Genomic DNA, 22531 nt, shown 5'->3' with positions numbered 1-22531 from the left:
CTTTCTTTGATTTCAACGTGACTGAAACGCGGGTACAACGAGACTAATAATATATAACGACCGGGGTTTTGTAAATATTTGGAAGCATTTTGTTATGTATACGCCTACGACTTAGCTGTTCGCCGCGTCTGTCTGTCTGTGTGTCTGAGAGATATAGATAAATAAATACAGAGAAATAGATAGAGAGTGAGTAGGGGAGCGAGAGAGAGAGAATCATCTACATTAACACTTATATAACACGATTCTAACCTGCCTTTTCCCATTCGTCTTTCACCCAACACACTAACATGGATAACGATCTTTCTCTAACGATTGCAAGACTCACGACTTTCAAGAAACACACTAAAAAACGGTCCAAGACTCTTCAGATATTAAGCAACTACAAGGGGTAGGATGAGGATGAGGATGAGGATAAGTAAAAAGAAAAGGAGGAGACTGAGGATACGAATTAGAAGTAGCCACCTCGCTCGTCTCCTCGGCTCCTCCTCGTCTGTTTGCGTTCTCCGGGCGTGCTCAGAGGGTGGAACATGTGTGCTGACGTGGGATGTGCCAGCTTTTTGTCGTTCACGCAGTATAAACAGGCTTTTGACGGGGCAATCTGAGGAGCTATTTGATAAGTAAACTTGTCCAGCATTCCGTGACTAAATTCCGGAATATTCACGTCAATACACTGCTCTAGGTTGTATCAGCTAACTTGTTCTAAGTCTCTTATGCTCAGGAAGGACTGTTTCAGGCATAAGAGAATGGTTTTGATATCTTATTCGTTAATTTAACTTCGCCTGGCAATATCTAGCACGAAGTAGTCTACGCTTTATTTATGCATCCTACACTAATTTGTCCCATATGACTTACAATTTCCTTATCGTTGGGGTGACTGGTCTGGCAGTCTCAAGAATAAAGTAATCTACGCTATATATACACTGTACAGAAATATCTACCACGTGACTTACAATCCACACGTTTATAATTTAGGGCAATATGATGCAGAAGAAAGGCCAAGGAAAGTAAATATCTCAGTGTTAGCGCGTAGGAATTTACAATCTTCATCACAACAGAGATCTGACGAATAAGAGAGTATCATAAAAGTCTTGCGAAATCCCGAGGACGCCAAATGAATCTCCGGCGTAACACGACATGAACGAACTGACGCAAACGAACGACATGCCGACGACGTTAACGAAGGATCGAGTCTTCAGGAGTAAAAAAAATAATAGCAAAAAAATATGAACTGAAGTTATGAAATACACGTTGAGTAAAAATAAACGCGTAATAATGTTAGTAATCCTTTTGGCGTTTCGGGAAGTCGTAAAAATCTTAATAATAAAGAACGTTTAATGAAGCGAAAGATGGCGTGTTTCATTACCTGAGCTCGACTTTAAATTAGATACCTTAGTGAGATCTTATTAGGCTGCATCCCCCCCTCCCCCCCCCCCCACAGACATAAACAATCTCTCTCTCTCTCTCTCTCTCTCTCTCTCTCTCTCATCCCTTACCCCGCCAGACACTTGTAACCACACAGGGCAAGGAAACAAAGAGAGAGATAAAAACTTGCACCAAAAAGCGAAAGGAACAAAGAGAGAGCAAAGAGAGACACAAACAGAGCGAATGAAAAGAGGAGAAGAGAAGCAAACAAACCATGAAGTCAAAACAGGTGGATAATAGAGGGATAAAAGAACACGAAGTGCACTCAGTTAACCTAAGAATGATCCTTAATAGAGAATGAGTCCAGGTGTAAATAAAGGTGAATTTTGGGGAAGAAAACAAAGATCTGACGAAGAATTATATGCAAGCTGAATCAACATGCGACTTATTGAGAGAGAGAGAGAGAGAGAGAGAGAGAGAGAGAGAGAGAGAGAGAGAGAGAGAGAGAGAGAGAGAGAGAGAGAGAGAGAGAGAGAGAGAGAGAGAGAGAGAGAGAGAGAGAGAGAGAGAGAGAGAGAGAGAGAGAGAGAGAGAGAGAGAGAGAGCATTAAAATCATGATCTGAATCTTGAAAACAAACGATTCAAACACACACACACACACACACACACACACACACACACACACACACACACACACACACACACACACAGGTAGGCAAACACACTAACAGTCGGTATGATTAAGACAAATACGGCAATAAAATAATTACACATGGAGAATAATATATGGAATCACACACGTAATTGAAAGGCGGAGGAGGAGGAGGAGGAGGAGGAGGTGAAAGAGGCGTGGGAAGACAAAGCATGGAAGAACAAGCAGAGGAAGGCTCTTCACTAATAACGAGGCAGTTTGCGTTAGTTATTTAATTTAATCGTCGGGCAGTTCAGTGACTTGCGGAACATGCGAGTATTAAGGACACACTTGCTGCACGTACGCATGGGGATGTTCAGTTTATTCTTGACGAAACAAAGAAGTGGTAAATGCGATCAAAAAAGGAGGGAATCGTTCATGCAGTAACCACGTACTTTTGCAGGGAGTTTGTTCCAGTGACTGATGATTGTCGGAAAAAAAATCTTGTCCGAGTCTATACTGCACACGTACTACCGATCGCATTCTTTCTACTTATTTATTTAATCGGAGTTACGTTCGCCCGATTCCAGTCTTCAAAGAGCTTACTAATTTTTTTCGTGTAATGACAAACTAAATAATCTGGTAAGTGGCTGAATTATCTGCTGTCCAAGTTCTTTCATTAACCCCTTGACTGCGGATTTCCTACCAGAAGACATCACTAAGCTACAGGAATGGAACAAAAAGTGGCTGCTACAATTCAATAAAGAAAATGTAAAGTCATGTACATTTGGAGGGGATATGCAGCACACCAATACCACATGGGAAGCACTCCATTCACCACCACAGATGCAGAGAAGATCCTCAGAGTATGTGTTAACAGGCTACCAATGAAAGCCAAATCTGTTCCAATCGTTGAGGACGGGTTAATCGTGGGGGTACCGTACCGTATGGTGTTGACTTGTTTGTCTCGGGTTCATTCAGGTAGTTTTGCACAGCTTGTTCTCACACGGCACGAGTCTCCAAGCTGTGACCCCTCGGCGCAGCACGGCCCCCGGGGACTGACTTTATGTTCCCGGTCGTAAACACAGACGCGAGGCTCCTGTTCAGTATTCTGGCCGCGTGTTTATTATCCGGGTTAGCAGAATGACCTCGTGTGTCAGGGAACCAATGTTGCTTCGTTATTTTCTTTGTTCGCATGCGTGAAGGAGGCAGAGGAGGAGGAGGAGGAGGAGGAGAGGGAGGAGGAGGTGGTCTCTGTGGCAGTGGTGGCGGTGATGGCGGAAGTATGACAATGAGTAAGAGAATACCTGAAAGTAGTTGTTAATTGGCCTCGATGCTACAGCCCGTGCAAAGGCTTATGCTTCAAAGTGTTACGCCATTGCACACACATTCCTCGTGAAGGACTAAAATTATGCGGCTGTTCCATGCACTCACACGGGACGGCGAGCACGATAATAAAGTGAATACTTGTTTGTGACGGGGAAATAAAATTCAACCGGGAGAGAGGAAACGTCGGTACTAAATTGGCTGTGACAATGGTGGATTTTCCTCCTGACGCTATGTAGAACGATGTGTTGAAACCGTGCAGCCTTGGGTGTTGAATATGTGAAGGTGAAGCATGAAGTCAGACAGTTTCATAACGCGGTGTAGGATTGCAATTAAACCTTGACTCATAAACGTAACCTGTGGAGAGCTACCTGTAATGCAATACTGAGGAGGCTAAAAACTCTAACTCGAAACCAATACACTTTGGTGGAAAACTGTAACAAGAAACCAATATGACTACGACTTGAACTCTTAAAAGAAGTATCAGGACACCTCTCGACCCGTAAATGACCTCTCTTTTGGCCTCTCGTTCTGTTTTCTTTTACAGGAGCAGCGTTTAGCGGGTCTTTTTATTCCTGTTTTTGCTTCTTGCCCTTGAACTGTCTCTCTTGTAAAAAAAATACTAAGGTCGAAAACTATAACCAGAAACCAATATACGAAAGTGGCAAGCTGTAACTATAGAAACCAATATACTGAGGTTGAGAACTGTAACTCGACCACAATACACCACAAGAGGAAGAAGAAGGGGTACTCACGCAGCAGTAGTCCTCGCCGACGTAGCAGAAGTCCCCCGAGGCGGAGGTGGGGCACCAGAGGTGGTCGCCGTTGATGGCTCCTTCGTTCCAGTCGCAGGTGGAGCGCAGGACGCGACGCTCGCCATTCTCGCACTGGATCTCGACCTCTGAGTTGATAGCCTTCCTGCGGGGCGACGAGGGAAGGGTTAGTGGGAGGCCAGGGCTGATGTTCCTACCACTAATACAACGACAATAAATACAATAACTCATACTACTATTACTGGAGACAACAAAATGACTACTACTTGCACTACTACTATTACTACGACAATTACATGCTACTGGTTCTTAAGATTCCACATAAACAACAAAAACTACTACTGCAACTACTACTAATAAAAATACGTAATACTACTGTACTACAACTACAACTGATACTATTTCAACAACTACTGATACTACAACAATAACAACTACAACTACTGCAATTACTACTACTACTACTACAATTCCTCCTACTTCCTCTTGTCTCCCGGGAATAATAATGTAATTGAAAAAAGCGGGCCACAAAAAAACCGCCCTTAAGGAACGAGCACATGGAACCCAGCTTGGAAGGGAAGCGAGAGTAATCACAGGGAAAAAACGGGCTTGGCCGACAAAGAAGCAGAGGGCTCGTCTATTATGCAGCCCGGGAGAAGATTCCGTCCGGGCGGCACAAAGGGAAACAGGCGCGGGGAAAAAAGAATACAGAAATAAACTCCAAACGGATGCAGAGAGGAGAAACGTGCGAAAAACGAGAATGCAGAGGAGAAAGAGAGATAGAGAAACGTACGAGACTAATACCCCTAAACACAAAAGCACAAAAAAAGACAAAAAAACACCGTGCACAGGAATGTAAAACTCAAAACGCATACAAAGAAAAAATAAAAGTGCGGAAAACGAGAATGGAGAGGGGAAAGAGCGATAGAGAAACGTACGAGACAAATACCCATAAACACAAAAGCACACAAAAAAACAGCGTGCACAGAAAGATAAAGCTCAAAACGCATACAAAGAAAAAATAAAGTGCGAAAAACGAGAATGCAGAGGAGAATGAGATAGAGAAACGTACGAGACTAATGCCCATAAACGCAAAAGCACAAAAATAAAGAAAAAAAACCCCACCGTGCACAGGAATACAAAACTCAAAACGCATACAAAGAAAAAATAAAAGTGCGAAAAACGACAATGCAGAGGATAAAAACAAAACAAAAACATAGCGAGCTCATACCCGGAGACACATAAGATCCATGCATATAAAAAAATAATACAAAAATAAACTCCAAAATGCATACGAAAAAAAAGGTGTGTAAAACGAGACTGTAGAGAGAAAAAGACAATTAAAAAAAAAATATAGGAAACTCATAAGGACCATACACAAATGAAAAAAAATGCAAAGTAATAAAAAAAATCAAATTGTATACAAAAAACGTGTGTAAAACGAGAATCAAGAGAAAAAAAGATAACAAAAATATTCGAAAGACATACCCAGAAACACATAAGAAAAACCATAAACACACAAACAGACACACACACACACACAAAAAAAAAAGTGCACAATAACATAAAACAGGTTACGACAGACAAACAACACCAACAACAGAGAAAGAAACGCCCATGCAACTCAAAAAGGGACCTGACAGACTTAAACTAAAAAGAAAAGAAAAAAATAGAGTAAGTTGACGACAAAGTGAAACACGCAGCGACAAAGAAAACGCAAATGAAAATATAATTAATGCAACGAAAAGTCTCGAGAAAGAAGAAAGAACCAGGCCAGAAAACAACGTAAAAAAAAATTGAGGTCTAAAACTTATATGATGAAGGAAAGTATGAGAGAAAAACGTCTGCGGTAATGGGCGACTCGTGTACACAGAGGGGGCTCTGTTACCTACACAGACAGAAACATACACAAGCATGACCTACACAGACAGAGATATGAAGAAAAATTACCTACACAGACAGAGATATCAACAAAAATTACTACCAACACAGACAGAGATATGAAGAAAAATTACTACCAACACATACAGAGATATGAAGAAAAATTACCTACACAGACAGAGATATGAAGAAAAATTACCAACACAGACAGAGACATGAAGAAAAATTACTACCAACACAGACAGAGATATTAACAAAAATTACTACCAACACAACACAGACAGAGATATGAAGAAAAATTACCTGCACAGACAGAGATATCAACAAAACTTACTACCTACACAGAGAGAGATAAGGACAAAAATTACCCACACACAGACACACACAGACACATACACACACACAAAAAAAAAAAAAAACGGAGGCACAGAACCGTCCGCACATGCAAAACTGTATTACGAAAACAATCAACGGAGGAAAAGGGTAAAATGATAACGCCCACACACAACAGTAACAGAAACGCGCTTCACGAAATTACGGGAACAAAAATGGAGTTAAAAAGTGAAGGCATTCAAGGACGGTGACCCACAAAAAAGAAAAAAAATAACAGACAAACATTTAGAACATATATATACACACACATCACAAAAAATATATATATATGGGAAAAGTGATCAATGCTTCATCTATAGAGGAAACATAATGCTAGTTAACTTTTTACATCCTTAATTGATGACTGAGAGTATAGATGAAAGAACTGTTACCCCCAAAAAAGTATAAGTGAAACAATCAGCGCTCGTGTGGCTTACCTTCTGACCTGCCTCCCAATACGATGACGTCATATTGATCCGCCGTTAACCCTAGTCTCTCTCTCTCTCTCGTTTCCTGGTCCCAGTGCAACTATTTACTCAGATACCGACACATTTACCGACTCCATTCTGTTGACTCTTCCATCACACTTTTCCTCCCAGCTCGGCACGCCTCTATTAGCAGGCGGCTCCTCTCCATTACCTGAGGATCTCCCTACTCACCTGCCTGGGCCCTTCCGATGCTCGGCCCCGATGTGCCTCTAATCACATCAACAAACACTCCACTCACCTGACGCACGCGGCGGACTTGGGCCGGTGACGGGGCGGCGGTGGGTCTGGTATGCCGGTGTGGTGGTGGGGGGCATACTTACCCGGTGATGGCCACCCGTAACTTCGAACTGACGGCACGGCAGGGCTGGGGACTGGGGGACTGAGGGGAGACACACTATGTATACTGTACCCACGCGTGCAGGGAGCCTGGCAGGGACTACATACTTGGCAGACTTGGGCGACGTCACCACCACCTTGTAGTCGCCGTCCTCCTCCGTCGGCAGCTCAATGTCGATGCTTTTGGAGCGCAGCGCCTTGGGCGGCTCGAGGGAGCATGAGCGGGTGAGCCCGGCGGGAGAGCTCTTGCTGAGCTCCTCGGGCTTGGGGAAGCTGGCGAAGGATATGTCCAGCGACGCAGCCCGATCCCTGCGGGCCGGCACCTCCAGGAACACGTCGGTGACTCCCTCCCGCGGGCGCTCCCCCCCGGGCACCGCCACCTCCCCCACAGGCGCCGCCGCCTCGCCGCCCTGCTCCCCGTCGCCATACTCGCTCGAGGAGCCCAGGTACAGGTACGAGCCGTGGTGGCTGTAGCCGCCGTCGCTCAGGTCGAAGCTGTTTTCCTGCGAGCTGAGTTCGGCGCTGGTGTTCATGCAGAAGACGGCGGGCTGCCGCTCCAGCTTGGGCGAGGCGGGCTTCGTGCGGGGCGGCGCGGCGGGCAGCGGCGCCTCCTCCTGCGTTGGCGACGCAGACGACGGCGAATTGGGGCTCAGCGTGACCTTGATGCCGCATATGACCTCGTGCAGTTCGTCGCTTGAGCTGTCGTCGTCGTCCCAGTCGTCGTCCTCGTCTTCGACCTCCTCCCTCGAGCTGTCGAGGCTGCTGACCATGTCTAGTGAGGTGTTGTAGGAGATGCGCCGCGGTCCGCCTCCGAAGCGGCGCGCCAGCTCCTCCAGGTAGATGCAGTGCACGCACTGCTGGCTGCTCTTGTCCAGCGACGACGGCCGCGAGGTCTTCTTTCGGGACGACGAATCGGTGTCGTCCACGTCGCCGCAGCCAGAGTCGAAGCTCTTGGAGCGCTTTGGGCCCAGGTAGGGCACGCGCAGAAGAAACGACTGGCGTTCTGCGGGCGACGACGACGACGACGATTCGCGGCGACTCGGCTTGAGCTGCATTTCGTCGAAGGAGGCGGAGCGCACCTGCGGCGGCACCTCCAGGCTGTTCTGTTGCTTCATCTCGGCGCCCGTGGGCGTCCGAGACCGCATCAGCGTGTGTCGCAGCTTGGCGATGTTCATGGTGGGTGTGATGGGATGGGGGGCGTGGGCGCGTGTCGCCGATTTTCCCCTGGGGGTCGTGGACACCCCAGGGGCTCCTTAAAAAGGCCACGTCACCCCGCCCCGCTCCGGGCTTCCCCTGACGCCAGCCCCTGCAGACCGCCACAATTAGTAAGAGGGAAGACAGCGCCTCCCACCAGCCAGTCTGTGCCACTTGCTCGATCACTCACTTACTCCTCCCCGTCACTCACCAGCAGTCATAACACTCAGGTCCTGACATAATTAACACATGCCAGAGAACCATTCACTACTGCAAACCGACCAATTCCTACGAACTAATAATCATCCATCATCCACGACACACAGACAGACAAACACACACACACACACACACACACACACAACCAGACACACACACACACACACACACACACACACAGAAACCAAAATGCTACCACAGAGGATATGAGGTAACAGGAGGAGGAGGAGTAGAAGAAGGAGAAGGAAGAACACGAATATTAAAGAGGGAACCGCAGAAAACGGAAAGATGAAGAGAGAGAAAAGGGAGGTGGAGGAGAAGGAAGAGAAGAGAAGCTGAAGTGGGAAGCGGAGGGGGATGTGAAGAGCCTTATCACCGCCGTGGCTTCCAGTGCCTCTCACTCTCTTCTCCTCCTCCCCCTTTCCCTATCCCTACCTCTCCCCCGCCCCCGCTTAGCACTCCAGGGCGGATCAATGGCTCCCTGGAGGCTCAGAATCCTCCGGGGTGGCTTCAAGGTACGGAAGCTGAGGAAGGAGTGAAGTTTATTTCCCACTGACAGACAGACTCTCTCATGCAATTTCCATTGTGTTGGAGAAAGAGTGAGAGTGTGAGCAAGAGAGAGAGAGAGAGAGAGAGAGAGAGAGAGAGAGAGAGAGAGAGAGAGAGAGAGAGAGAGAGAGAGAGAGAGAGAGAGAGAGAGAGAATAATAATAACAACGTTAAACAAGACATATTTTCTTTTTTGCATTTGATATCTTTGAAAACATCGAAACTTCCAACAGAGACGAGAATGACCAGAATCTCTCTCTCTCTCTTACCTTACAAAATGACTTAATTAAAGAGAAAGCCACTTTTCTGATGATAAAACTCTTTGAGACAGGTAACCCCCCCCCCCCCCTCTTCTTCTTTTTCCTCCTCCTCCGTCCACTCTCTTCCTCCACCCCTCCCTCCCTTCCTTATATTCCACTGTCTTCCTCTGCTTCTCCCTCCACCCTCTCCTTCTGCCTCTTCTTTCCACTTTCTTCCACTCCCTTCCTCCATTCCTTTCTTTTATTGCACTTTCTTCCTCTGCTCCTCCCTGCATTCCTTCCTTTTTGCTACTCTCAGTCTACGTCCCTTCCTTCATCCTCTCCTTTTCCTGTATTTCTCTATCTTCCTCTGCCACTTCCTCCCTATTCCTTCCCTTCTTCCCTTCCTTCCATCCCTATCCTTCCCATCCCTTCCTTTTGCTCCACTCTCCATCTTCATCATCCCCTTCCGTCCACTCCCTTCCTCCACCCCTCTCCTTTCTTCTTCTCTCCCACTCTGTCCTTCCCTCCCTCTACCCCTTCCTTTTCTTCCCTCCAGCCAGGCGGATCTTCTGAAAAAGCTTTTATCTAACTCAATTAATATTTACTTTCTGCTGCGACTTTAGGTTCGTACGGAGCCGACCATAAATCTCAGAAAAGTCAAGACGGAAAGAGAAGAAAAAAGAAAAGGAGAAAAAGGAAGAAAAAGAAAGGCACAAATGAAGGTAGCAATTAAGGAGAGAGAGAAGGAAAACAAGAAGAGAAAAATGGAGTCGTGAAGGTAGGAATTAGGGAGGAAAGGAAATAGAAGCATAATAACGAGAAACCGAATAGGAGGGAAAGAATGAACGAATGAAGGAAGAAAGAAAGATTAAATTCCTAGTAAATATCTGAATTATTTAAACCTCACTATCTTAGGTGACTAAAGATAAACTGAAGGAAGGAAAAAAAGCATATATATAGGTAGAAAAGAGAGAGAGAGAGAGAGAGAGAGAGAGAGAGAGAGAGAGAGAGAGAGAGAGAGAGAGAGAGAGAGAGAGAGAGAGAGAGAGAGAGAGAGAGAGAGAGAGAGAGAGAGAATAGGGGAACACCTCGTATCTGGAAGAAAGGTGAGCTTGGATTCCTTGGAAGATTAGGTGAGAATTTCTTTGTTTTCCTCTCTCTCTCTCTCTCTCTCTCTCTCAAACTTAGCATGCGAATGGATTAAACATATTATTCCTCTTTCTAGTTCTCCTCCTTCTCTACCTCTTCTCCATTCTTCTCTTTCTTTTCCTGTTCCTCTTCCTTCCCTTTCTCTCCCACTTCTCCTTCTCCTCCTCCTCCTCCTTCTCTACCTGTTCCTCCTCCTTCCCTTCCTCTCACACTTTTCCTTCTCCTCCTCCTCCTCCTTCTCTGCCTGTTCCTCTTCCTTCCCTTCCTCTCCCACTTCTCCTTCTCCTCCTCCTCCTCCTTCTCTGCCTGTTCCTCTTCCTTCCTTTCCTCTCCCACTTCTCCTTCTCCTCCTCCTCCTCCTCCTCCTCCTTCTCTGCCTGTTCCTCTTCCTTCCCTTCCTCTCCCACTTCTCCTTCTCCTCCTCCTCTTCCTTCTCTGCCTGTTTCTCTTCCTTTCTCGCCCACTTAATACACCTCCTCTTCCTCCTTTTTTTGTTCCTCATCTTCCTTCATTCCTTCTTTTCCTCATCGCCTTACACTTCGCCCTCTCCGTGAAGTTTCTCCTTTGCATAATGGCTCACGTAGGCGTAAATACCGGCAGAGTAGAGAAAAGAAAGGTAAGATTTGCGAGCCTAAAGTGCACTGCGAGAGACCGAGAGCGAGAGCGAGAGAGAGAGAGAGAGAGAGAGAGAGAGAGAGAGAGAGAGAGAGAGAGAGAGAGAGAGAGAGAGAGAGAGAGAGAGAGAGAGAGAGAGAGAGAGAGAGAGAGAGAGAGAGAGACTAAATGTACGGTTTTGTTTACTTCTCGTCACAAAATCCGGGTGCTACAAAGCCAGCCGAGTCCCCGAAGCGGCAAACATCCTGATCTGAGAGAGATGGAGAGGGAGGGCGAGAGAGGGACGGAGAAAGAAAAAGCGAAGTGGCCCCAGACAAAAGGATATAGATGAAGGCCAGAGACAGGTAAACAAACATACACAGACTGAAAAAATACAGTAAAAGGTAAACATATACTACACAGTAAAGAAATAGGAGTAGTATTAGAAAAAGACAGACCAAAGGGAATACGGGCAGAGAAGCAAAGATACACAGAGAGACTGAAGAAATAGAGCAATAAGGAGACAGATACACAAGATGGAGGTAAAAAGGAAATAGACAAGCCATTAAGAAGAGGGGGAAAAGAAGAGGACAAGAGGAAAAGAAATAGAAAACAGAGACAGATCTAAAGGACACGAATGAAGGAATACAGAAGATGAAGCAAAGATACACGCAGAAACTGAAGATTAAGAAAAAGTAATAAGAATATGATGAACGAAAGCAATAAATAATAAGGAAATGGTAATACAGAATAAGAAGAAAGATGAGAAAGGCATAAAACAAAATACCTTATCTTCCAGTTCATATGTAAACGCTAGCAAGAGACGAAAAATGAAGAGAATACGAAAAGAAAGTAGGATAAAAAGAGCTGCGAGGAGAAAGCAGCAAAAATCTCACTAAGGGGATAAGAGGAAAAGGAAGTAAAAAAAGTACCGTGAGGAGATTAGTATAAAACCCTCAAAAAGCAAAAGGGTACAGCAAAAGAAAGTAGAAAAAAACCGACCTGTGCGGCGAAAGTGATAAAAACTTCAAAAAGCGGACCAAAAAAGAAAACAGAGAAAAATACGTCTGGAAAAAAAAAGCGGAAAAAAAAGCAGAAAAATACGTCTTAAAAGAGTCCATTTAGCGGAGTGTCCAGGGTACGGGCAGCGCGCGGCCACCAGGTATGAGGGCGAGCGTGGGAACATGACTCGGCTCAGGTAATGAAGGCGAGGCGGCGGAAGGTAGCGGCGAACGGAGGAGAGAAAGAGAGGAGGAGAGGAGGAAAAAGTGTTGATGAAGAGTAAGAGAAGAGGTAGAGAGGGAAAAGTTGTGGAGGAGTGAAAGAGAGAGTAAAGGAGAAGCAAAGAGGAGTAAGAGAGAAAAGACAAGGAGGAAAATGCTGTAGAAGATAAGTGAGGAACCAGAGAGGAAAACGATGCAGAGAAGTAAAAGGGAAGAGGCAAAGAGGAAATGTTGTGTGGGAGGAAAAGAGAGGAGGAGAAGAGAAGAGGCGAGGAGGTAAAAGTTGTGGAGGAGTAACGAAGAAGAAGCGGAGAGGAAAAGCTTGGAGAGGAAAAGACGAAGATCATGAAAGTTTGGAAGAAGAAAACTTATGTAGAGAATATAATAATAATAATAATAATAATAATAATAATAATAATAATAATAATAATAATAATAATAATAATAATAATAATACGATGGCGATGATTACGACGATAACAAAGAAGAGGAAGAAGAAGAAAAGAAGAAGAGAAGAAGAACGATACTCATAATAATAGACAGAAAAGTAAGCAATAAAGAATGGAAGACAAAAGAAAATACTTCAAATTTATTTTCCACTCAAATGCGACAATCGTTACTAAAATCAAATATATACAAACTTTTATGGACATTAATGGTATTTATTTATATGCTAATTTTCCTTTTCTTCACCTAAATTCAATCTCATCCCTTCCGCACATATTCACAAGCTCTTCTTCTCTCTCCTCATGGCTTTTTTTTGGGTGATATTGTGGAAAGAAGAGAGAGAGAGAGAGAGAGAGAGAGAGAGAGAGAGAGAGAGAGAGAGAGAGAGAGAGAGAGAGAGAGAGAGAGAGAGAGAGAGAGAGAGAGAGAGAGAGAGAGAGAGAATGAATAATTAGGTTAAAGTCAAGTTAAAGTTCGAGATGCTGGCCAAGAAATAACAAGAGAAATTCAACTCTCTTTTCACACACACACACACACACACACACACACACACACACACACACACACACACACACACACACACACACACACACAGTCCCCCTCTCCCCAAACTTAAAACAAACATGCACACACGCTCTCTCACAACTTTACGAATCCCCAAAACCAAGATTAAAAAAACTAACAAATATAAAACAATAAAAACAAACCCTTGATCAGTCCCCAAGGCAGCAGTGTAGCCAGAACAAACGAACCCTCTCACACACTCCATTCGACCCCAATCCACAGTGTTACCAGAACGAAAATAAACTAACATCAATAAAAAAACCCAACCCTGGTCAGTCCTTAATGCAGCAATGTAGCCAGAACGACCACACACACACACACACACACACACACACACACACACACACACACACACACACACACACACACACCCTTCCACCCCAATCCACAGTGTTACCAGAACCATAAAAAACCTACTTCGGGGACACAGTCAAATGGGGTTAGTGATAAGCCAGGCGCCTCCTCCTCCACCCGCCATCTCATTTGCACACACTGGCAGAGTCGTCCACAGCGGGGTGCTTCATACGTTGCAAACACATAATGCTGATGTAGCTTTACCCTGCGCTCTGAGGCAACGAACAAAGGAAGAAACAAAGGAAAACAGAAGCGTCATCTCTTGATCAGCTGTCATTTTCGCTTCTCTGTTTGTCTGTCTTTCTGTTCTTGCTTTGGTTTAATTCTTTCTCTCTTCTCTCTTCTCTTTTCTCTCTCTCTCTCTCTCTTTATTGGGCTGTCAGTCTCTCTCGATCTCTTGAGACTTTTTTTCTCTCTTTCACTCCCAGTCTCTCATTCTTTTGTTTCACTTTCTCTTTTCTCTCTCTCTCATTCGTACCAGAAATAGAGGCTGCAACTTTTCTATGGCAAGACTGGAGAGAGAGAGAGAGAGAGAGAGAGAGAGAGAGAGAGAGAGAGAGAGAGAGAGAGAGAGAGAGAGAGAGAGAGAGAGAGAGAGAGAGAGAGAGAGAGAGAGAGAGAGAGAGAGAGAGAGAGAGAGAGAGAGAGAGAGAGAGAGAGAGAGAGAGAGAGAGAGAGCTGTCCCCAATACTTTCCCATTAATCTAACTTTCCTCAGGTGTCCTCTGTATGTGGAAATTGTATCTGGCATTCCATTCTAATAGGGAGTCGTTGTTGTCATCGTTGGAAGAAAAAGAGAAGGAAAAGCAGGAGGAGGAGAAAGAGTAGGAGAAGGAAGAGTAGGTGAAGAAAGAGAAAGAGGAGGAGAGATGAATAAAGAAAAAGGAGGAGGAGGAGAAGGAGCAGAAAAAGGAGACATGGGAGAAGGAGAAAGAGTAGGAGAAAAAAGAAAAGGAGACATGGGAGAAGAAGAAAGAGTAGGAGAAAAAGAAGAGTAAGTGCAGAAAGAGAAAGAGAAAGGGATAGAAAAAAAAGAGAAGGAGGAGAAGGAGATAGAATAAAAGGAGGCAGACGAGTAGGAGAAGAAGAAGAAAGACTATGAAAAGAAGGAGGCAGAGGAGGAGGAGAAGAAAACAGAGGATGAGGAGCTAACGAGATGGAGATGAAGAGGAAGATGACGAAAGTACACGAACGAGAAGAACTACGCAAAACCCTGAAAACACAACATCAGCCGTCTCCTCTCCGCTCCCTAAGTTATTCATTCTGACCTGAAGGTTATCGATTGGGCGGGAGGGAGAGAGGAAGGGAGAGGGAGAGCGGGAGGGAGGAAGGGAGATAGGATGAAAGGGAGGATGGGAGGGAGGGACAGAATATGGAAGAGAAGACGAATACAGGGATGAGAGAGAGAGAGAGAGAGAGAGAGAGAGAGAGAGAGAGAGAGAGAGAGAGAGAGAGAGAGAGAGAGAGAGAGAGAGAGAGAGAGAGAGAGAGAGAGAGAGAGAGAGAGAGAGAGAGAGAGAGAGAGAGAGAGAGAGAGAGAGAGAAATTGAGGTGGAGCAATAAGAGGAAGAAAAGGAGGAGGAGGAGGGAGGAAAGAGGAAGATTGGAGGGAAAGAGGCAGGTAGGAGAGAAAAGAGGAGGAGGAGGAGGAGGAGGAGGAGGAGGAGGAGGGTGGTAAACGGAACTGCACCTGACAACTCCAGCTTCCCCCTTCGATTCTCTCTCTCTCTCTCTCTCTCAATGTAAGGAGACTGTAAAACCACCCACCATCACCATCACCACCACCACCACCACCACCTGCACCCAATCAAATGAACAGGTGGGGACAAAACTCAGGTGACATTTCAATCTGGGCAGCCAATCGTCCAGGTAGGTACTCAGGTAAGGTACGAAAGGAAGAAAGATAAAATAGATAGAAAAAATAGAATGTGAGGTCGAGAAGACGTGAGTTGTTTCTTTGAGGCGAGAGATAGATAGAGAGAGAGAGAGAGAGAGAGAGAGAGAGAGAGAGAGAGAGAGAGAGAGAGAGAGAGAGAGAGAGAGAGAGAGAGAGAGAGAGAGAGAGAGAGAGAGAGATGGACGGAATATCGACAAACTGAAATGGTTGGGGGAAAGGCTATGGGAGAAAGTCGATACAAGTGGATTCATGGATTACCGAGGCCAGGTGACGCATATTGACAAAGAGAGAGTGCGTGAGTCCGTGTGCGTGTGCGTCTGTGCGTGTGTGTACGTGTGCGTGTGTGTGCGTGTGTGTACGTGTGCGTGTGTGTGCGTGTGTGTGCGTGTGTGTGTGGGTGCGTGTGTGTGTTCTGAAGGACTAGACAACTTAGATGGAAGGTGAGGAAGAGAAAATGAAAGTAGTAGAAAGGTGTGGAAAGACAACAGGTGTGCAGAAAGGCAGGTGAGAGGATGAGCTGGAGACGAAGGTGAGGAGAGGAAAGGTAAAAGGGAGAGCAATAAAAGCATGGGAGGAGGAGAAGAGGAAAGAGGGAGATGAAAAAGACAGAAAAGGAGAGGAAATAAGTATGGTAATGAGAGAAAAGAGATGAAGGAGGAGGAGGAGTAGAAAGAATAAAGAAAAAGCTAATGAGAGAGCAATAAAAGCGTGGGAGGAGGAGAAGAGGAAAGAGGGAGAGGGAAAAGACAGAAAAGGAGAGAAAATAAGAATGGTAATGAGAGGAAGGAGATGAAGGAGGAGGAGTAGGAGGAAGAAGAGAGGGGCGGGAAATGAGAGAGCAAGAAATGCGTGGGAGGAGGAGAAGAGGAAAGAGGGAGAGGAAAATAAAAGACAAAAAGGAAAGGAAGATGAGAATGGTGATGAGAAGCAAGAGAGGAAGGAGGAAAAGGAGAAGGAGGAAGACCAGGAAGAGAAGAAAAAAGGAAGTAAAGGAGGAGGAGGAAAAGGAAAAGGAGAAGAAGCAGGGGGAAATAAAAGGGGAAGAAGAGAAGTAGAAGGAGAAAAGAAATTAAGGAGGAGCAAAAAGGTTGGGGGAGAATAAACAGGAGGAAACAAAAGAGAATGGATAATGAGGAAGACAAGAAGAAGGAAAAACGGAAATTAAGGAAGAGAAGCAAAAGGAGGAGGAGGAGGAGGAGGAGGAGGAGGAGGAGGAGGAGCAAGAAGCAGCATGAGGAGATAAAAGGAACGGAAAAGAAAAAAAAAATTAGATCACCTTGGATTAGGGAGGTACCTGCGTTTCCAGCTCACCTGTGCCTCACCTTTCCTAGGATGATTAAAGACACTCTCTCTCTCTCTCTCTCTCTCTCTCTCTCTCTCTCTCTCTCACAGAACATACGTAACTCACCCCCCCCCCCACACACACACAGACACACTCGACTAATGAAGAGTGAAATCCTACTCCGTTTACGATAAAAAAGTTCGATTTCTTTCCTGAACTCTTTTAATTTTCCCTTTTGAGTCCACTTTTCCTCTGCACTGTAAGATGGAGTCCAGATGCAGTCCAGAGCCTGTATTTTCAGACGCTTTCCTCTCCCACAACAAACATTTTTAAAGGCAACGAAAAATGTCAGTAAGTTTCTCAGGAGTGTTTTCTTTACGTTCATAGTGAAGAAGTCTTGTCAAACTATCTCTAGACTCTTAAAACTACCCATGGAGATGCTGACACAGCCTCTATAAAAGCCTTAGCGAACGTGGGTGAGTGTGAGCCCCGAAGTGGTTGAGAATAAGCAATCAGAGCTACGAAGACACGGCTGTTTGTTCCTCTTTTACTTTCCTCTCTCGTTCCCTTCCTCTTTTTCTCTCCTCTTTTTTCCTTCTCCTTGTTTGAGTTTCATGTTCATCTTATCTCTGCTCTTTCACTCTGCATATTACTTAATCTTACAGTCTTATATCTTTTCATACATCTCTCTCTCTCTCCCCTTTTTTCCCTCTTCTCGTCCTTTCAATCTCATATTCACCTTCTCTTTGCTTTTGTTCTTTTTCAGTCTTCATATTACTTCTCTCTCTCTCTCTCTCTCTCTCTCTCTCTCTCTCTCTCGGTTAATCCCCTAAAGCAGGAGCAAACACGCGCGTTTACTCCGTCAAGTAAATCAAACTCAAGCACCAATGGAGACTGGCATTAACTCTAAGCAATGTCAAACGGGGAGGGAGAGAGAGCAAGAGAGAGGGAGAGAGCGAGCAAGAGAGAGAGAGGGAGCGAGCGAGCGAGCAAGAGAGGGAGAGATTACACCCCCCACTCCTACTCCCACTCACTCACTCACTCACACACACACACACACACACACACACACACACACGAACAAGGTTACTCCAAGCACCACCTGGACTAATGTAATCAGGACCAGGGCAGAAGCGAGCACTGGCCACTTGGAATGAGACCAGGTGTGTGTGTGTGTGTGTGTGTGTGTGTGTAGATAACATATACATAACTTCCCATTGTGATAGTTCCAGTTATCGTCAGAAGCAGGCTGGGATAGAAGGAAACGAGAGAGAGAGAAAGAGAGAGAGAGAGGGGGGAAAAGAAGAAAAGAGAGAGAGAGGGAGGCGAAGAGCAAAGTCCAGGAGTCACAGTGAGGCAGGAAAAACCGTGTAATAAACTTCGACTTGCGAGGAGGAGCAGGAAAAAATAATGAGTCGGGTAAAACAAAACGTGGCGAAAAGAAAAAGAATAATGAGGAGGAGGAGGAGCCGATTTTGGAGGAAGTGAATATGCGAACAAACGAGGGAAGGAAGGAATAAAGAAAACACCATCAAAGAGGAATAATAAGAGGAGGAGGAGGAGGAAAACATATCGGAGTAAATAATGTGATGAAGGCAGGGAGGCAGGGAAGGAGGGAAAGGAAGAGGAGGAGAAAGAAATTAAGTAAAAAGGAAGGAAGGAAGCCCAACAAAGAGGTAATCAATGAAGGGACGAAAACAAGGGCACTAACACGTTACCTGAGAGAGAGAGAGAGAGAGAGAGAGAGAGAGAGAGAGAGAGAGAGAGAGAGAGAGAGAGAGAGAGAGAGAGAGAGAGAGAGAGAGAGAGAGAGAGAGAGAGAGAGAGAGAGAGAGAGAGAGAGAGAGACACACACACACACACACACACACACACACACACACCTACCACCCCCCGCACACACGAGCAAGGAAATAAAGAGAATTAAAAAAATCAGCTTGCGAGCGCCCGAAAATGAAAAAAAAATTGTGGATACGAAGGAGTTTAAAAATTGGAACCGAGAGAAATTGGTAAAAATCGGATAACAAATTGACTTTATGCTGAGAAACGAAACTGAGAGAAGGAGTCTTGAAGTTATGATCCAAATTGAATGCACCAAATAATGGGAGGAGGAGGAGGCGGAGGAGGAGGAGAAGGATGAGGAGGAGAAGGATGAGGAGGAGGAGGTGATGTGAAGGTTAAAGGGGAGAAGTGATTGTGTATGTGTGTGTTTGTTTGTTTGGGTGTGTGTACGTGTATGTGTGCTTGTGTATGAAGGAAGAGGAGCAGGAAGAGGAGGAAGAAAAGTAAGAGGTGAAGGAGGTGATGAAAAGGTTACAGGAAAGAAGTGTTTGTGTATGTATGTTTGTTTGTGTTTGTGAGTGTAAATGTGTGTGTGAGTGTGTTTGTTCATATTCTACATCTCTTCAAACACACACACAAACACACACACGAAGAAAAACACTCACCATTCTTCTTTGATTCCTCCATTTCTCTTTTCTAACCTCTCCTTCTTTAACCCGTCAGTACTCAACCACCCCATCTCCCCCGTCCTCCCCTTCCCTACTCCTCCCCTCCCTCCATTGTCTCCCACCCCATCACTCTACCATTGTCTTGCATTAAAACCATTGTCCGCACACTCAAGAAATATTACTACCTTCTTTTTTTTCGCCCTCCGTCTCGACATCCCAACCTCGATGCAGACAACACAGCAGCAACACTTCTTCTGCCCCGCATTGTGTTGTGTGGCAAACTTTAGTGCGGTGTTGTGTTTTGTGTTCAGCGGGGATAAAAGAGGACTAATGGGGGAAGAGGAAGAAGGAAGAGGGAGAGTAGGAGGAGAAAAAAGGGGAGGAGAAAAAGGAATCAGAGTAGAAGCTGGAGGAGGAGGATTGGAGAGGAGGGGGAAGAGAAAGATGAGAAGAAGGAGAAGAGGAGATTGAAAAGGAGAAGTAGGAGGAGGAGAAAAAGGAGTGGGAGGAAATGGAACAAGAGGAGGTTGAAGAAGAAGACGAGAAGGATAAGGAGGAGGAGGAGCAGGAGAAGAAGGAAGACAGGGAAAAGGAAGAGGAGAAGGAGGGAGGGAAAGGATGAGAAGGCGGAGGAGGAAAAGGAGCAGGAGGAAAAAGAGGAGGAGAAAAAGGAGGAAAGGAAAGATCAGAAGACGGGGTGGATATGGAAGAAGAGGTAGGGAAGGGGGCGAAAGAGGAGGAAATTAGGAGGAAAAGGAGCAGGAGGAAGAGTAAGAGGAGAAGAAAGAGGGGAACATCGCAACATAGAGAAGCAGGCAACATAAACCCTGCTGGCATGATCATAACGAGCTTGACTACTCAAGTGATTTAATCAGTTCATCATCGAGGGCATCAGTGGCCTGCTACAGATCAAAGCACTCCTCTGTACGTACGCCCGGCAACGCTAACTTCATCCCTAACACAGCAGAGTAAGGGTAGATATAAGTTTTAATGTTGATCGTATTGAAGAGGAGAGGGGAGAGATGTAGAAATGAATATAGGTGGAAAAAGGTAGGGAGGAAGGCAGGGAGAAGGTGTTTATGGATATGTAAGATTAAAGGTGAAACAGAAGGGAGAAAGTAGAGTTTAAGTAAAAGAGAATACATCGGGGAAAAATAATAGAGAAACAGCGAAATAAGAAGAAACAGCAAGAACGGAGAAAAAAGAGAGGAGGTAATAGTGTAGGAAGGAAGATGAAATAAAGAAAGAATAAAGAAATATAGGAAGGTAGAGAGGGAGAAACAGTGAAGTGAAAAAAGAGGAATATATATTTTAATATTGATTGTTCTTGATAGGTTAGGGAGAGAGGTAGAGGGGAAGAATAAATAAATAAAGAACGAAGAAAGGTGGGAATGAAGATAGAGAAAAATATTTAGTGAAGATGCAATATAAAGTGAAAAAAAAAGAGTAAAGATAAATATAGCTTTTAATGTTACGCGTATTAGATCGAAGTGTTGGAGAGATAGGAAGGAGGAAATCAAGGAAGTAGGAGGAAGAAAGTCCGGAAGGAAGGAATAGAGAAAGATTTAGTGAAGATGCAACAAGGAAAGTGAAACGAAAGTGAGAGGATAAAGTTTCCATGGAGGAGAAAATAAGAGGAAGTGATGATGGAGGAGGAATAGCAGGAGAGAAAGAGAGGCGGAAGCAAGTAAAGACGAAGAAGAAAGGAGAATGGAGAAGGTAAATTTTAGGTGTAAAATAAAATAAGAGAAAATAAGAAAAGAGATGATGCAGAAGGAATAGCAGGAGAGAAAGAGAGGCGGAAGCAAGTAAAGACGAAGAAGAAAGGAGAATGGAGAAGGTAAATTTTAGGTGTAAAATAAAATAAGAGGAAATAAGAAAATAAGAGGAAGAGATGATGGAGGAGGAATAGCAGGAGAGAAAGAGAGGCGGAAACAAGCAAAGACGAAGAAGAAATAAGGAGAAGAAGGGAGAAGGTAAATTTAAGAAGGTATAAAAAAAATGAGGAAAAGATAATGGAAGGATAGTTAGAAAAGAAAAGGAAAAAGCAAGAAAAGAAAAAGAAAGGAGAAAAGAGAAGACAAAGTTTAGACAGTATAAAGATATGAAGAAAAGATAATGGAGGGATAGTTAGAAAAGAAAAGGGAAGAGCAAGAACAGAAAAAGAAAAGAGAAGGGAGAGGGCAAAGATTAGGTAGTATAAAAAAATATGAAAAAAAAGATAATAGAAGAGGGAGAGTAGAGAGTAAGAAAAGGAAAAGGGAAAGAAAGAAAAAAGGAGAAGAAAGGAATAGAAGAGCGTAAAGTTTAGGAAGTATACAAGTGAAGAAAAGATAATAATGGAGGGTTAGTTAGAAAAGGAAAGGAGAAAGCAAGAAAAAAAGGAGGAGAAAGGAGCAAAAGAGAGTAAAGTTTAGGAAGAACAAAAATGAAGAAAAGATACCAATGGAGTGTTAGTTAGAAAAGGAAAGGAGAAAGCAAAAAAAAAGAAGAAGAAAGGAGTAGAAGAGAGTAAAGTTTAGGAATTATAAAAATGAAGAAAAGATAACAATGGAGGGCCAGTTAGAAGAGGAAAGGAGAAAGCAAAAAAAGAAGAAAGGAGTGGAAGAGAGTAAAGTTTAGGAAGTATAAAAATGGAGAAAAGATAATAATGGAGGGCTAGTTAGAAGAGGAAACGAGAAAGCAAGAAAAGAAGGAGATAGGAGAGTGAAGAAGGTACAGGTTAGGTAGTATAAGGATATGAAGAAAAGATAATGGAGGAACACCGAGAGAAAGAAAGAAGAAAGCAAACACGGAGAAAAAAAAATAGTAATGGGTGTCATGAAAAAACCTATTAAAAAAACACTAATACAAACTGAACATTCACAGACACAAATTTATGCATCGATTTCCACGAGCAAGAAGAAGAATTTGAATAAGGAGGGAGAGCAAGAGAGGCGGAAAAGAAGAAGAGAGCAAAGAAGAAGAATAAAGAAGGAAGCAACAACAGTGACCGTAAAGTAAAACCCCATAAATAAAAACACAAATACAAACTAACCATTTCCTACACACAAAAATATATGCAACTATTCCCACAACGAACAAGAATCTGAATAAAAAATAAAGGACAATCTATACATACAACCTCCCCCCCCCCCCATCCTCTATACATATTTCCAAGGACCAGGTTACGTGAATACCCCCAAAATATACACAAATA

The 22531-nt window shown here is 44.3% G+C and overlaps 1 protein-coding gene across 8 annotated transcripts in view; it reads right to left on the bottom strand.

Moving 5' to 3' along the window:
* The window catches only part of LOC126984509 (eye-specific diacylglycerol kinase-like), a 188783-nt gene that overhangs the window by 125074 nt on the left and 41178 nt on the right, over positions 1–22531 (bottom strand). For all 8 annotated transcript variants that reach the window (XR_007736896.1, XR_007736937.1, XM_050838241.1 and 5 more), the window contains 2 exons: positions 7279–8476; positions 4076–4238 (listed from right to left, as the gene is read on the bottom strand). Coding sequence is in view for 6 of the 8 variants with exons in the window: in XM_050838241.1 (XP_050694198.1) it covers positions 4076–4238; positions 7279–8345 (1230 nt within the window). In the remaining 2 variants the exon portion in view is untranslated. The remainder of the gene's footprint in view (positions 1–4075; positions 4239–7278; positions 8477–22531) is intronic.

This window comes from Eriocheir sinensis, chromosome 5 (assembly GCF_024679095.1).
Source record: "Eriocheir sinensis breed Jianghai 21 chromosome 5, ASM2467909v1, whole genome shotgun sequence".
In the NCBI taxonomy this organism is placed as follows: domain Eukaryota; kingdom Metazoa; phylum Arthropoda; class Malacostraca; order Decapoda; family Varunidae; genus Eriocheir; species Eriocheir sinensis.
Note: the sequence above shows the minus strand (reverse complement) of the source record. Positions and strands in the feature narration are given on the sequence as shown.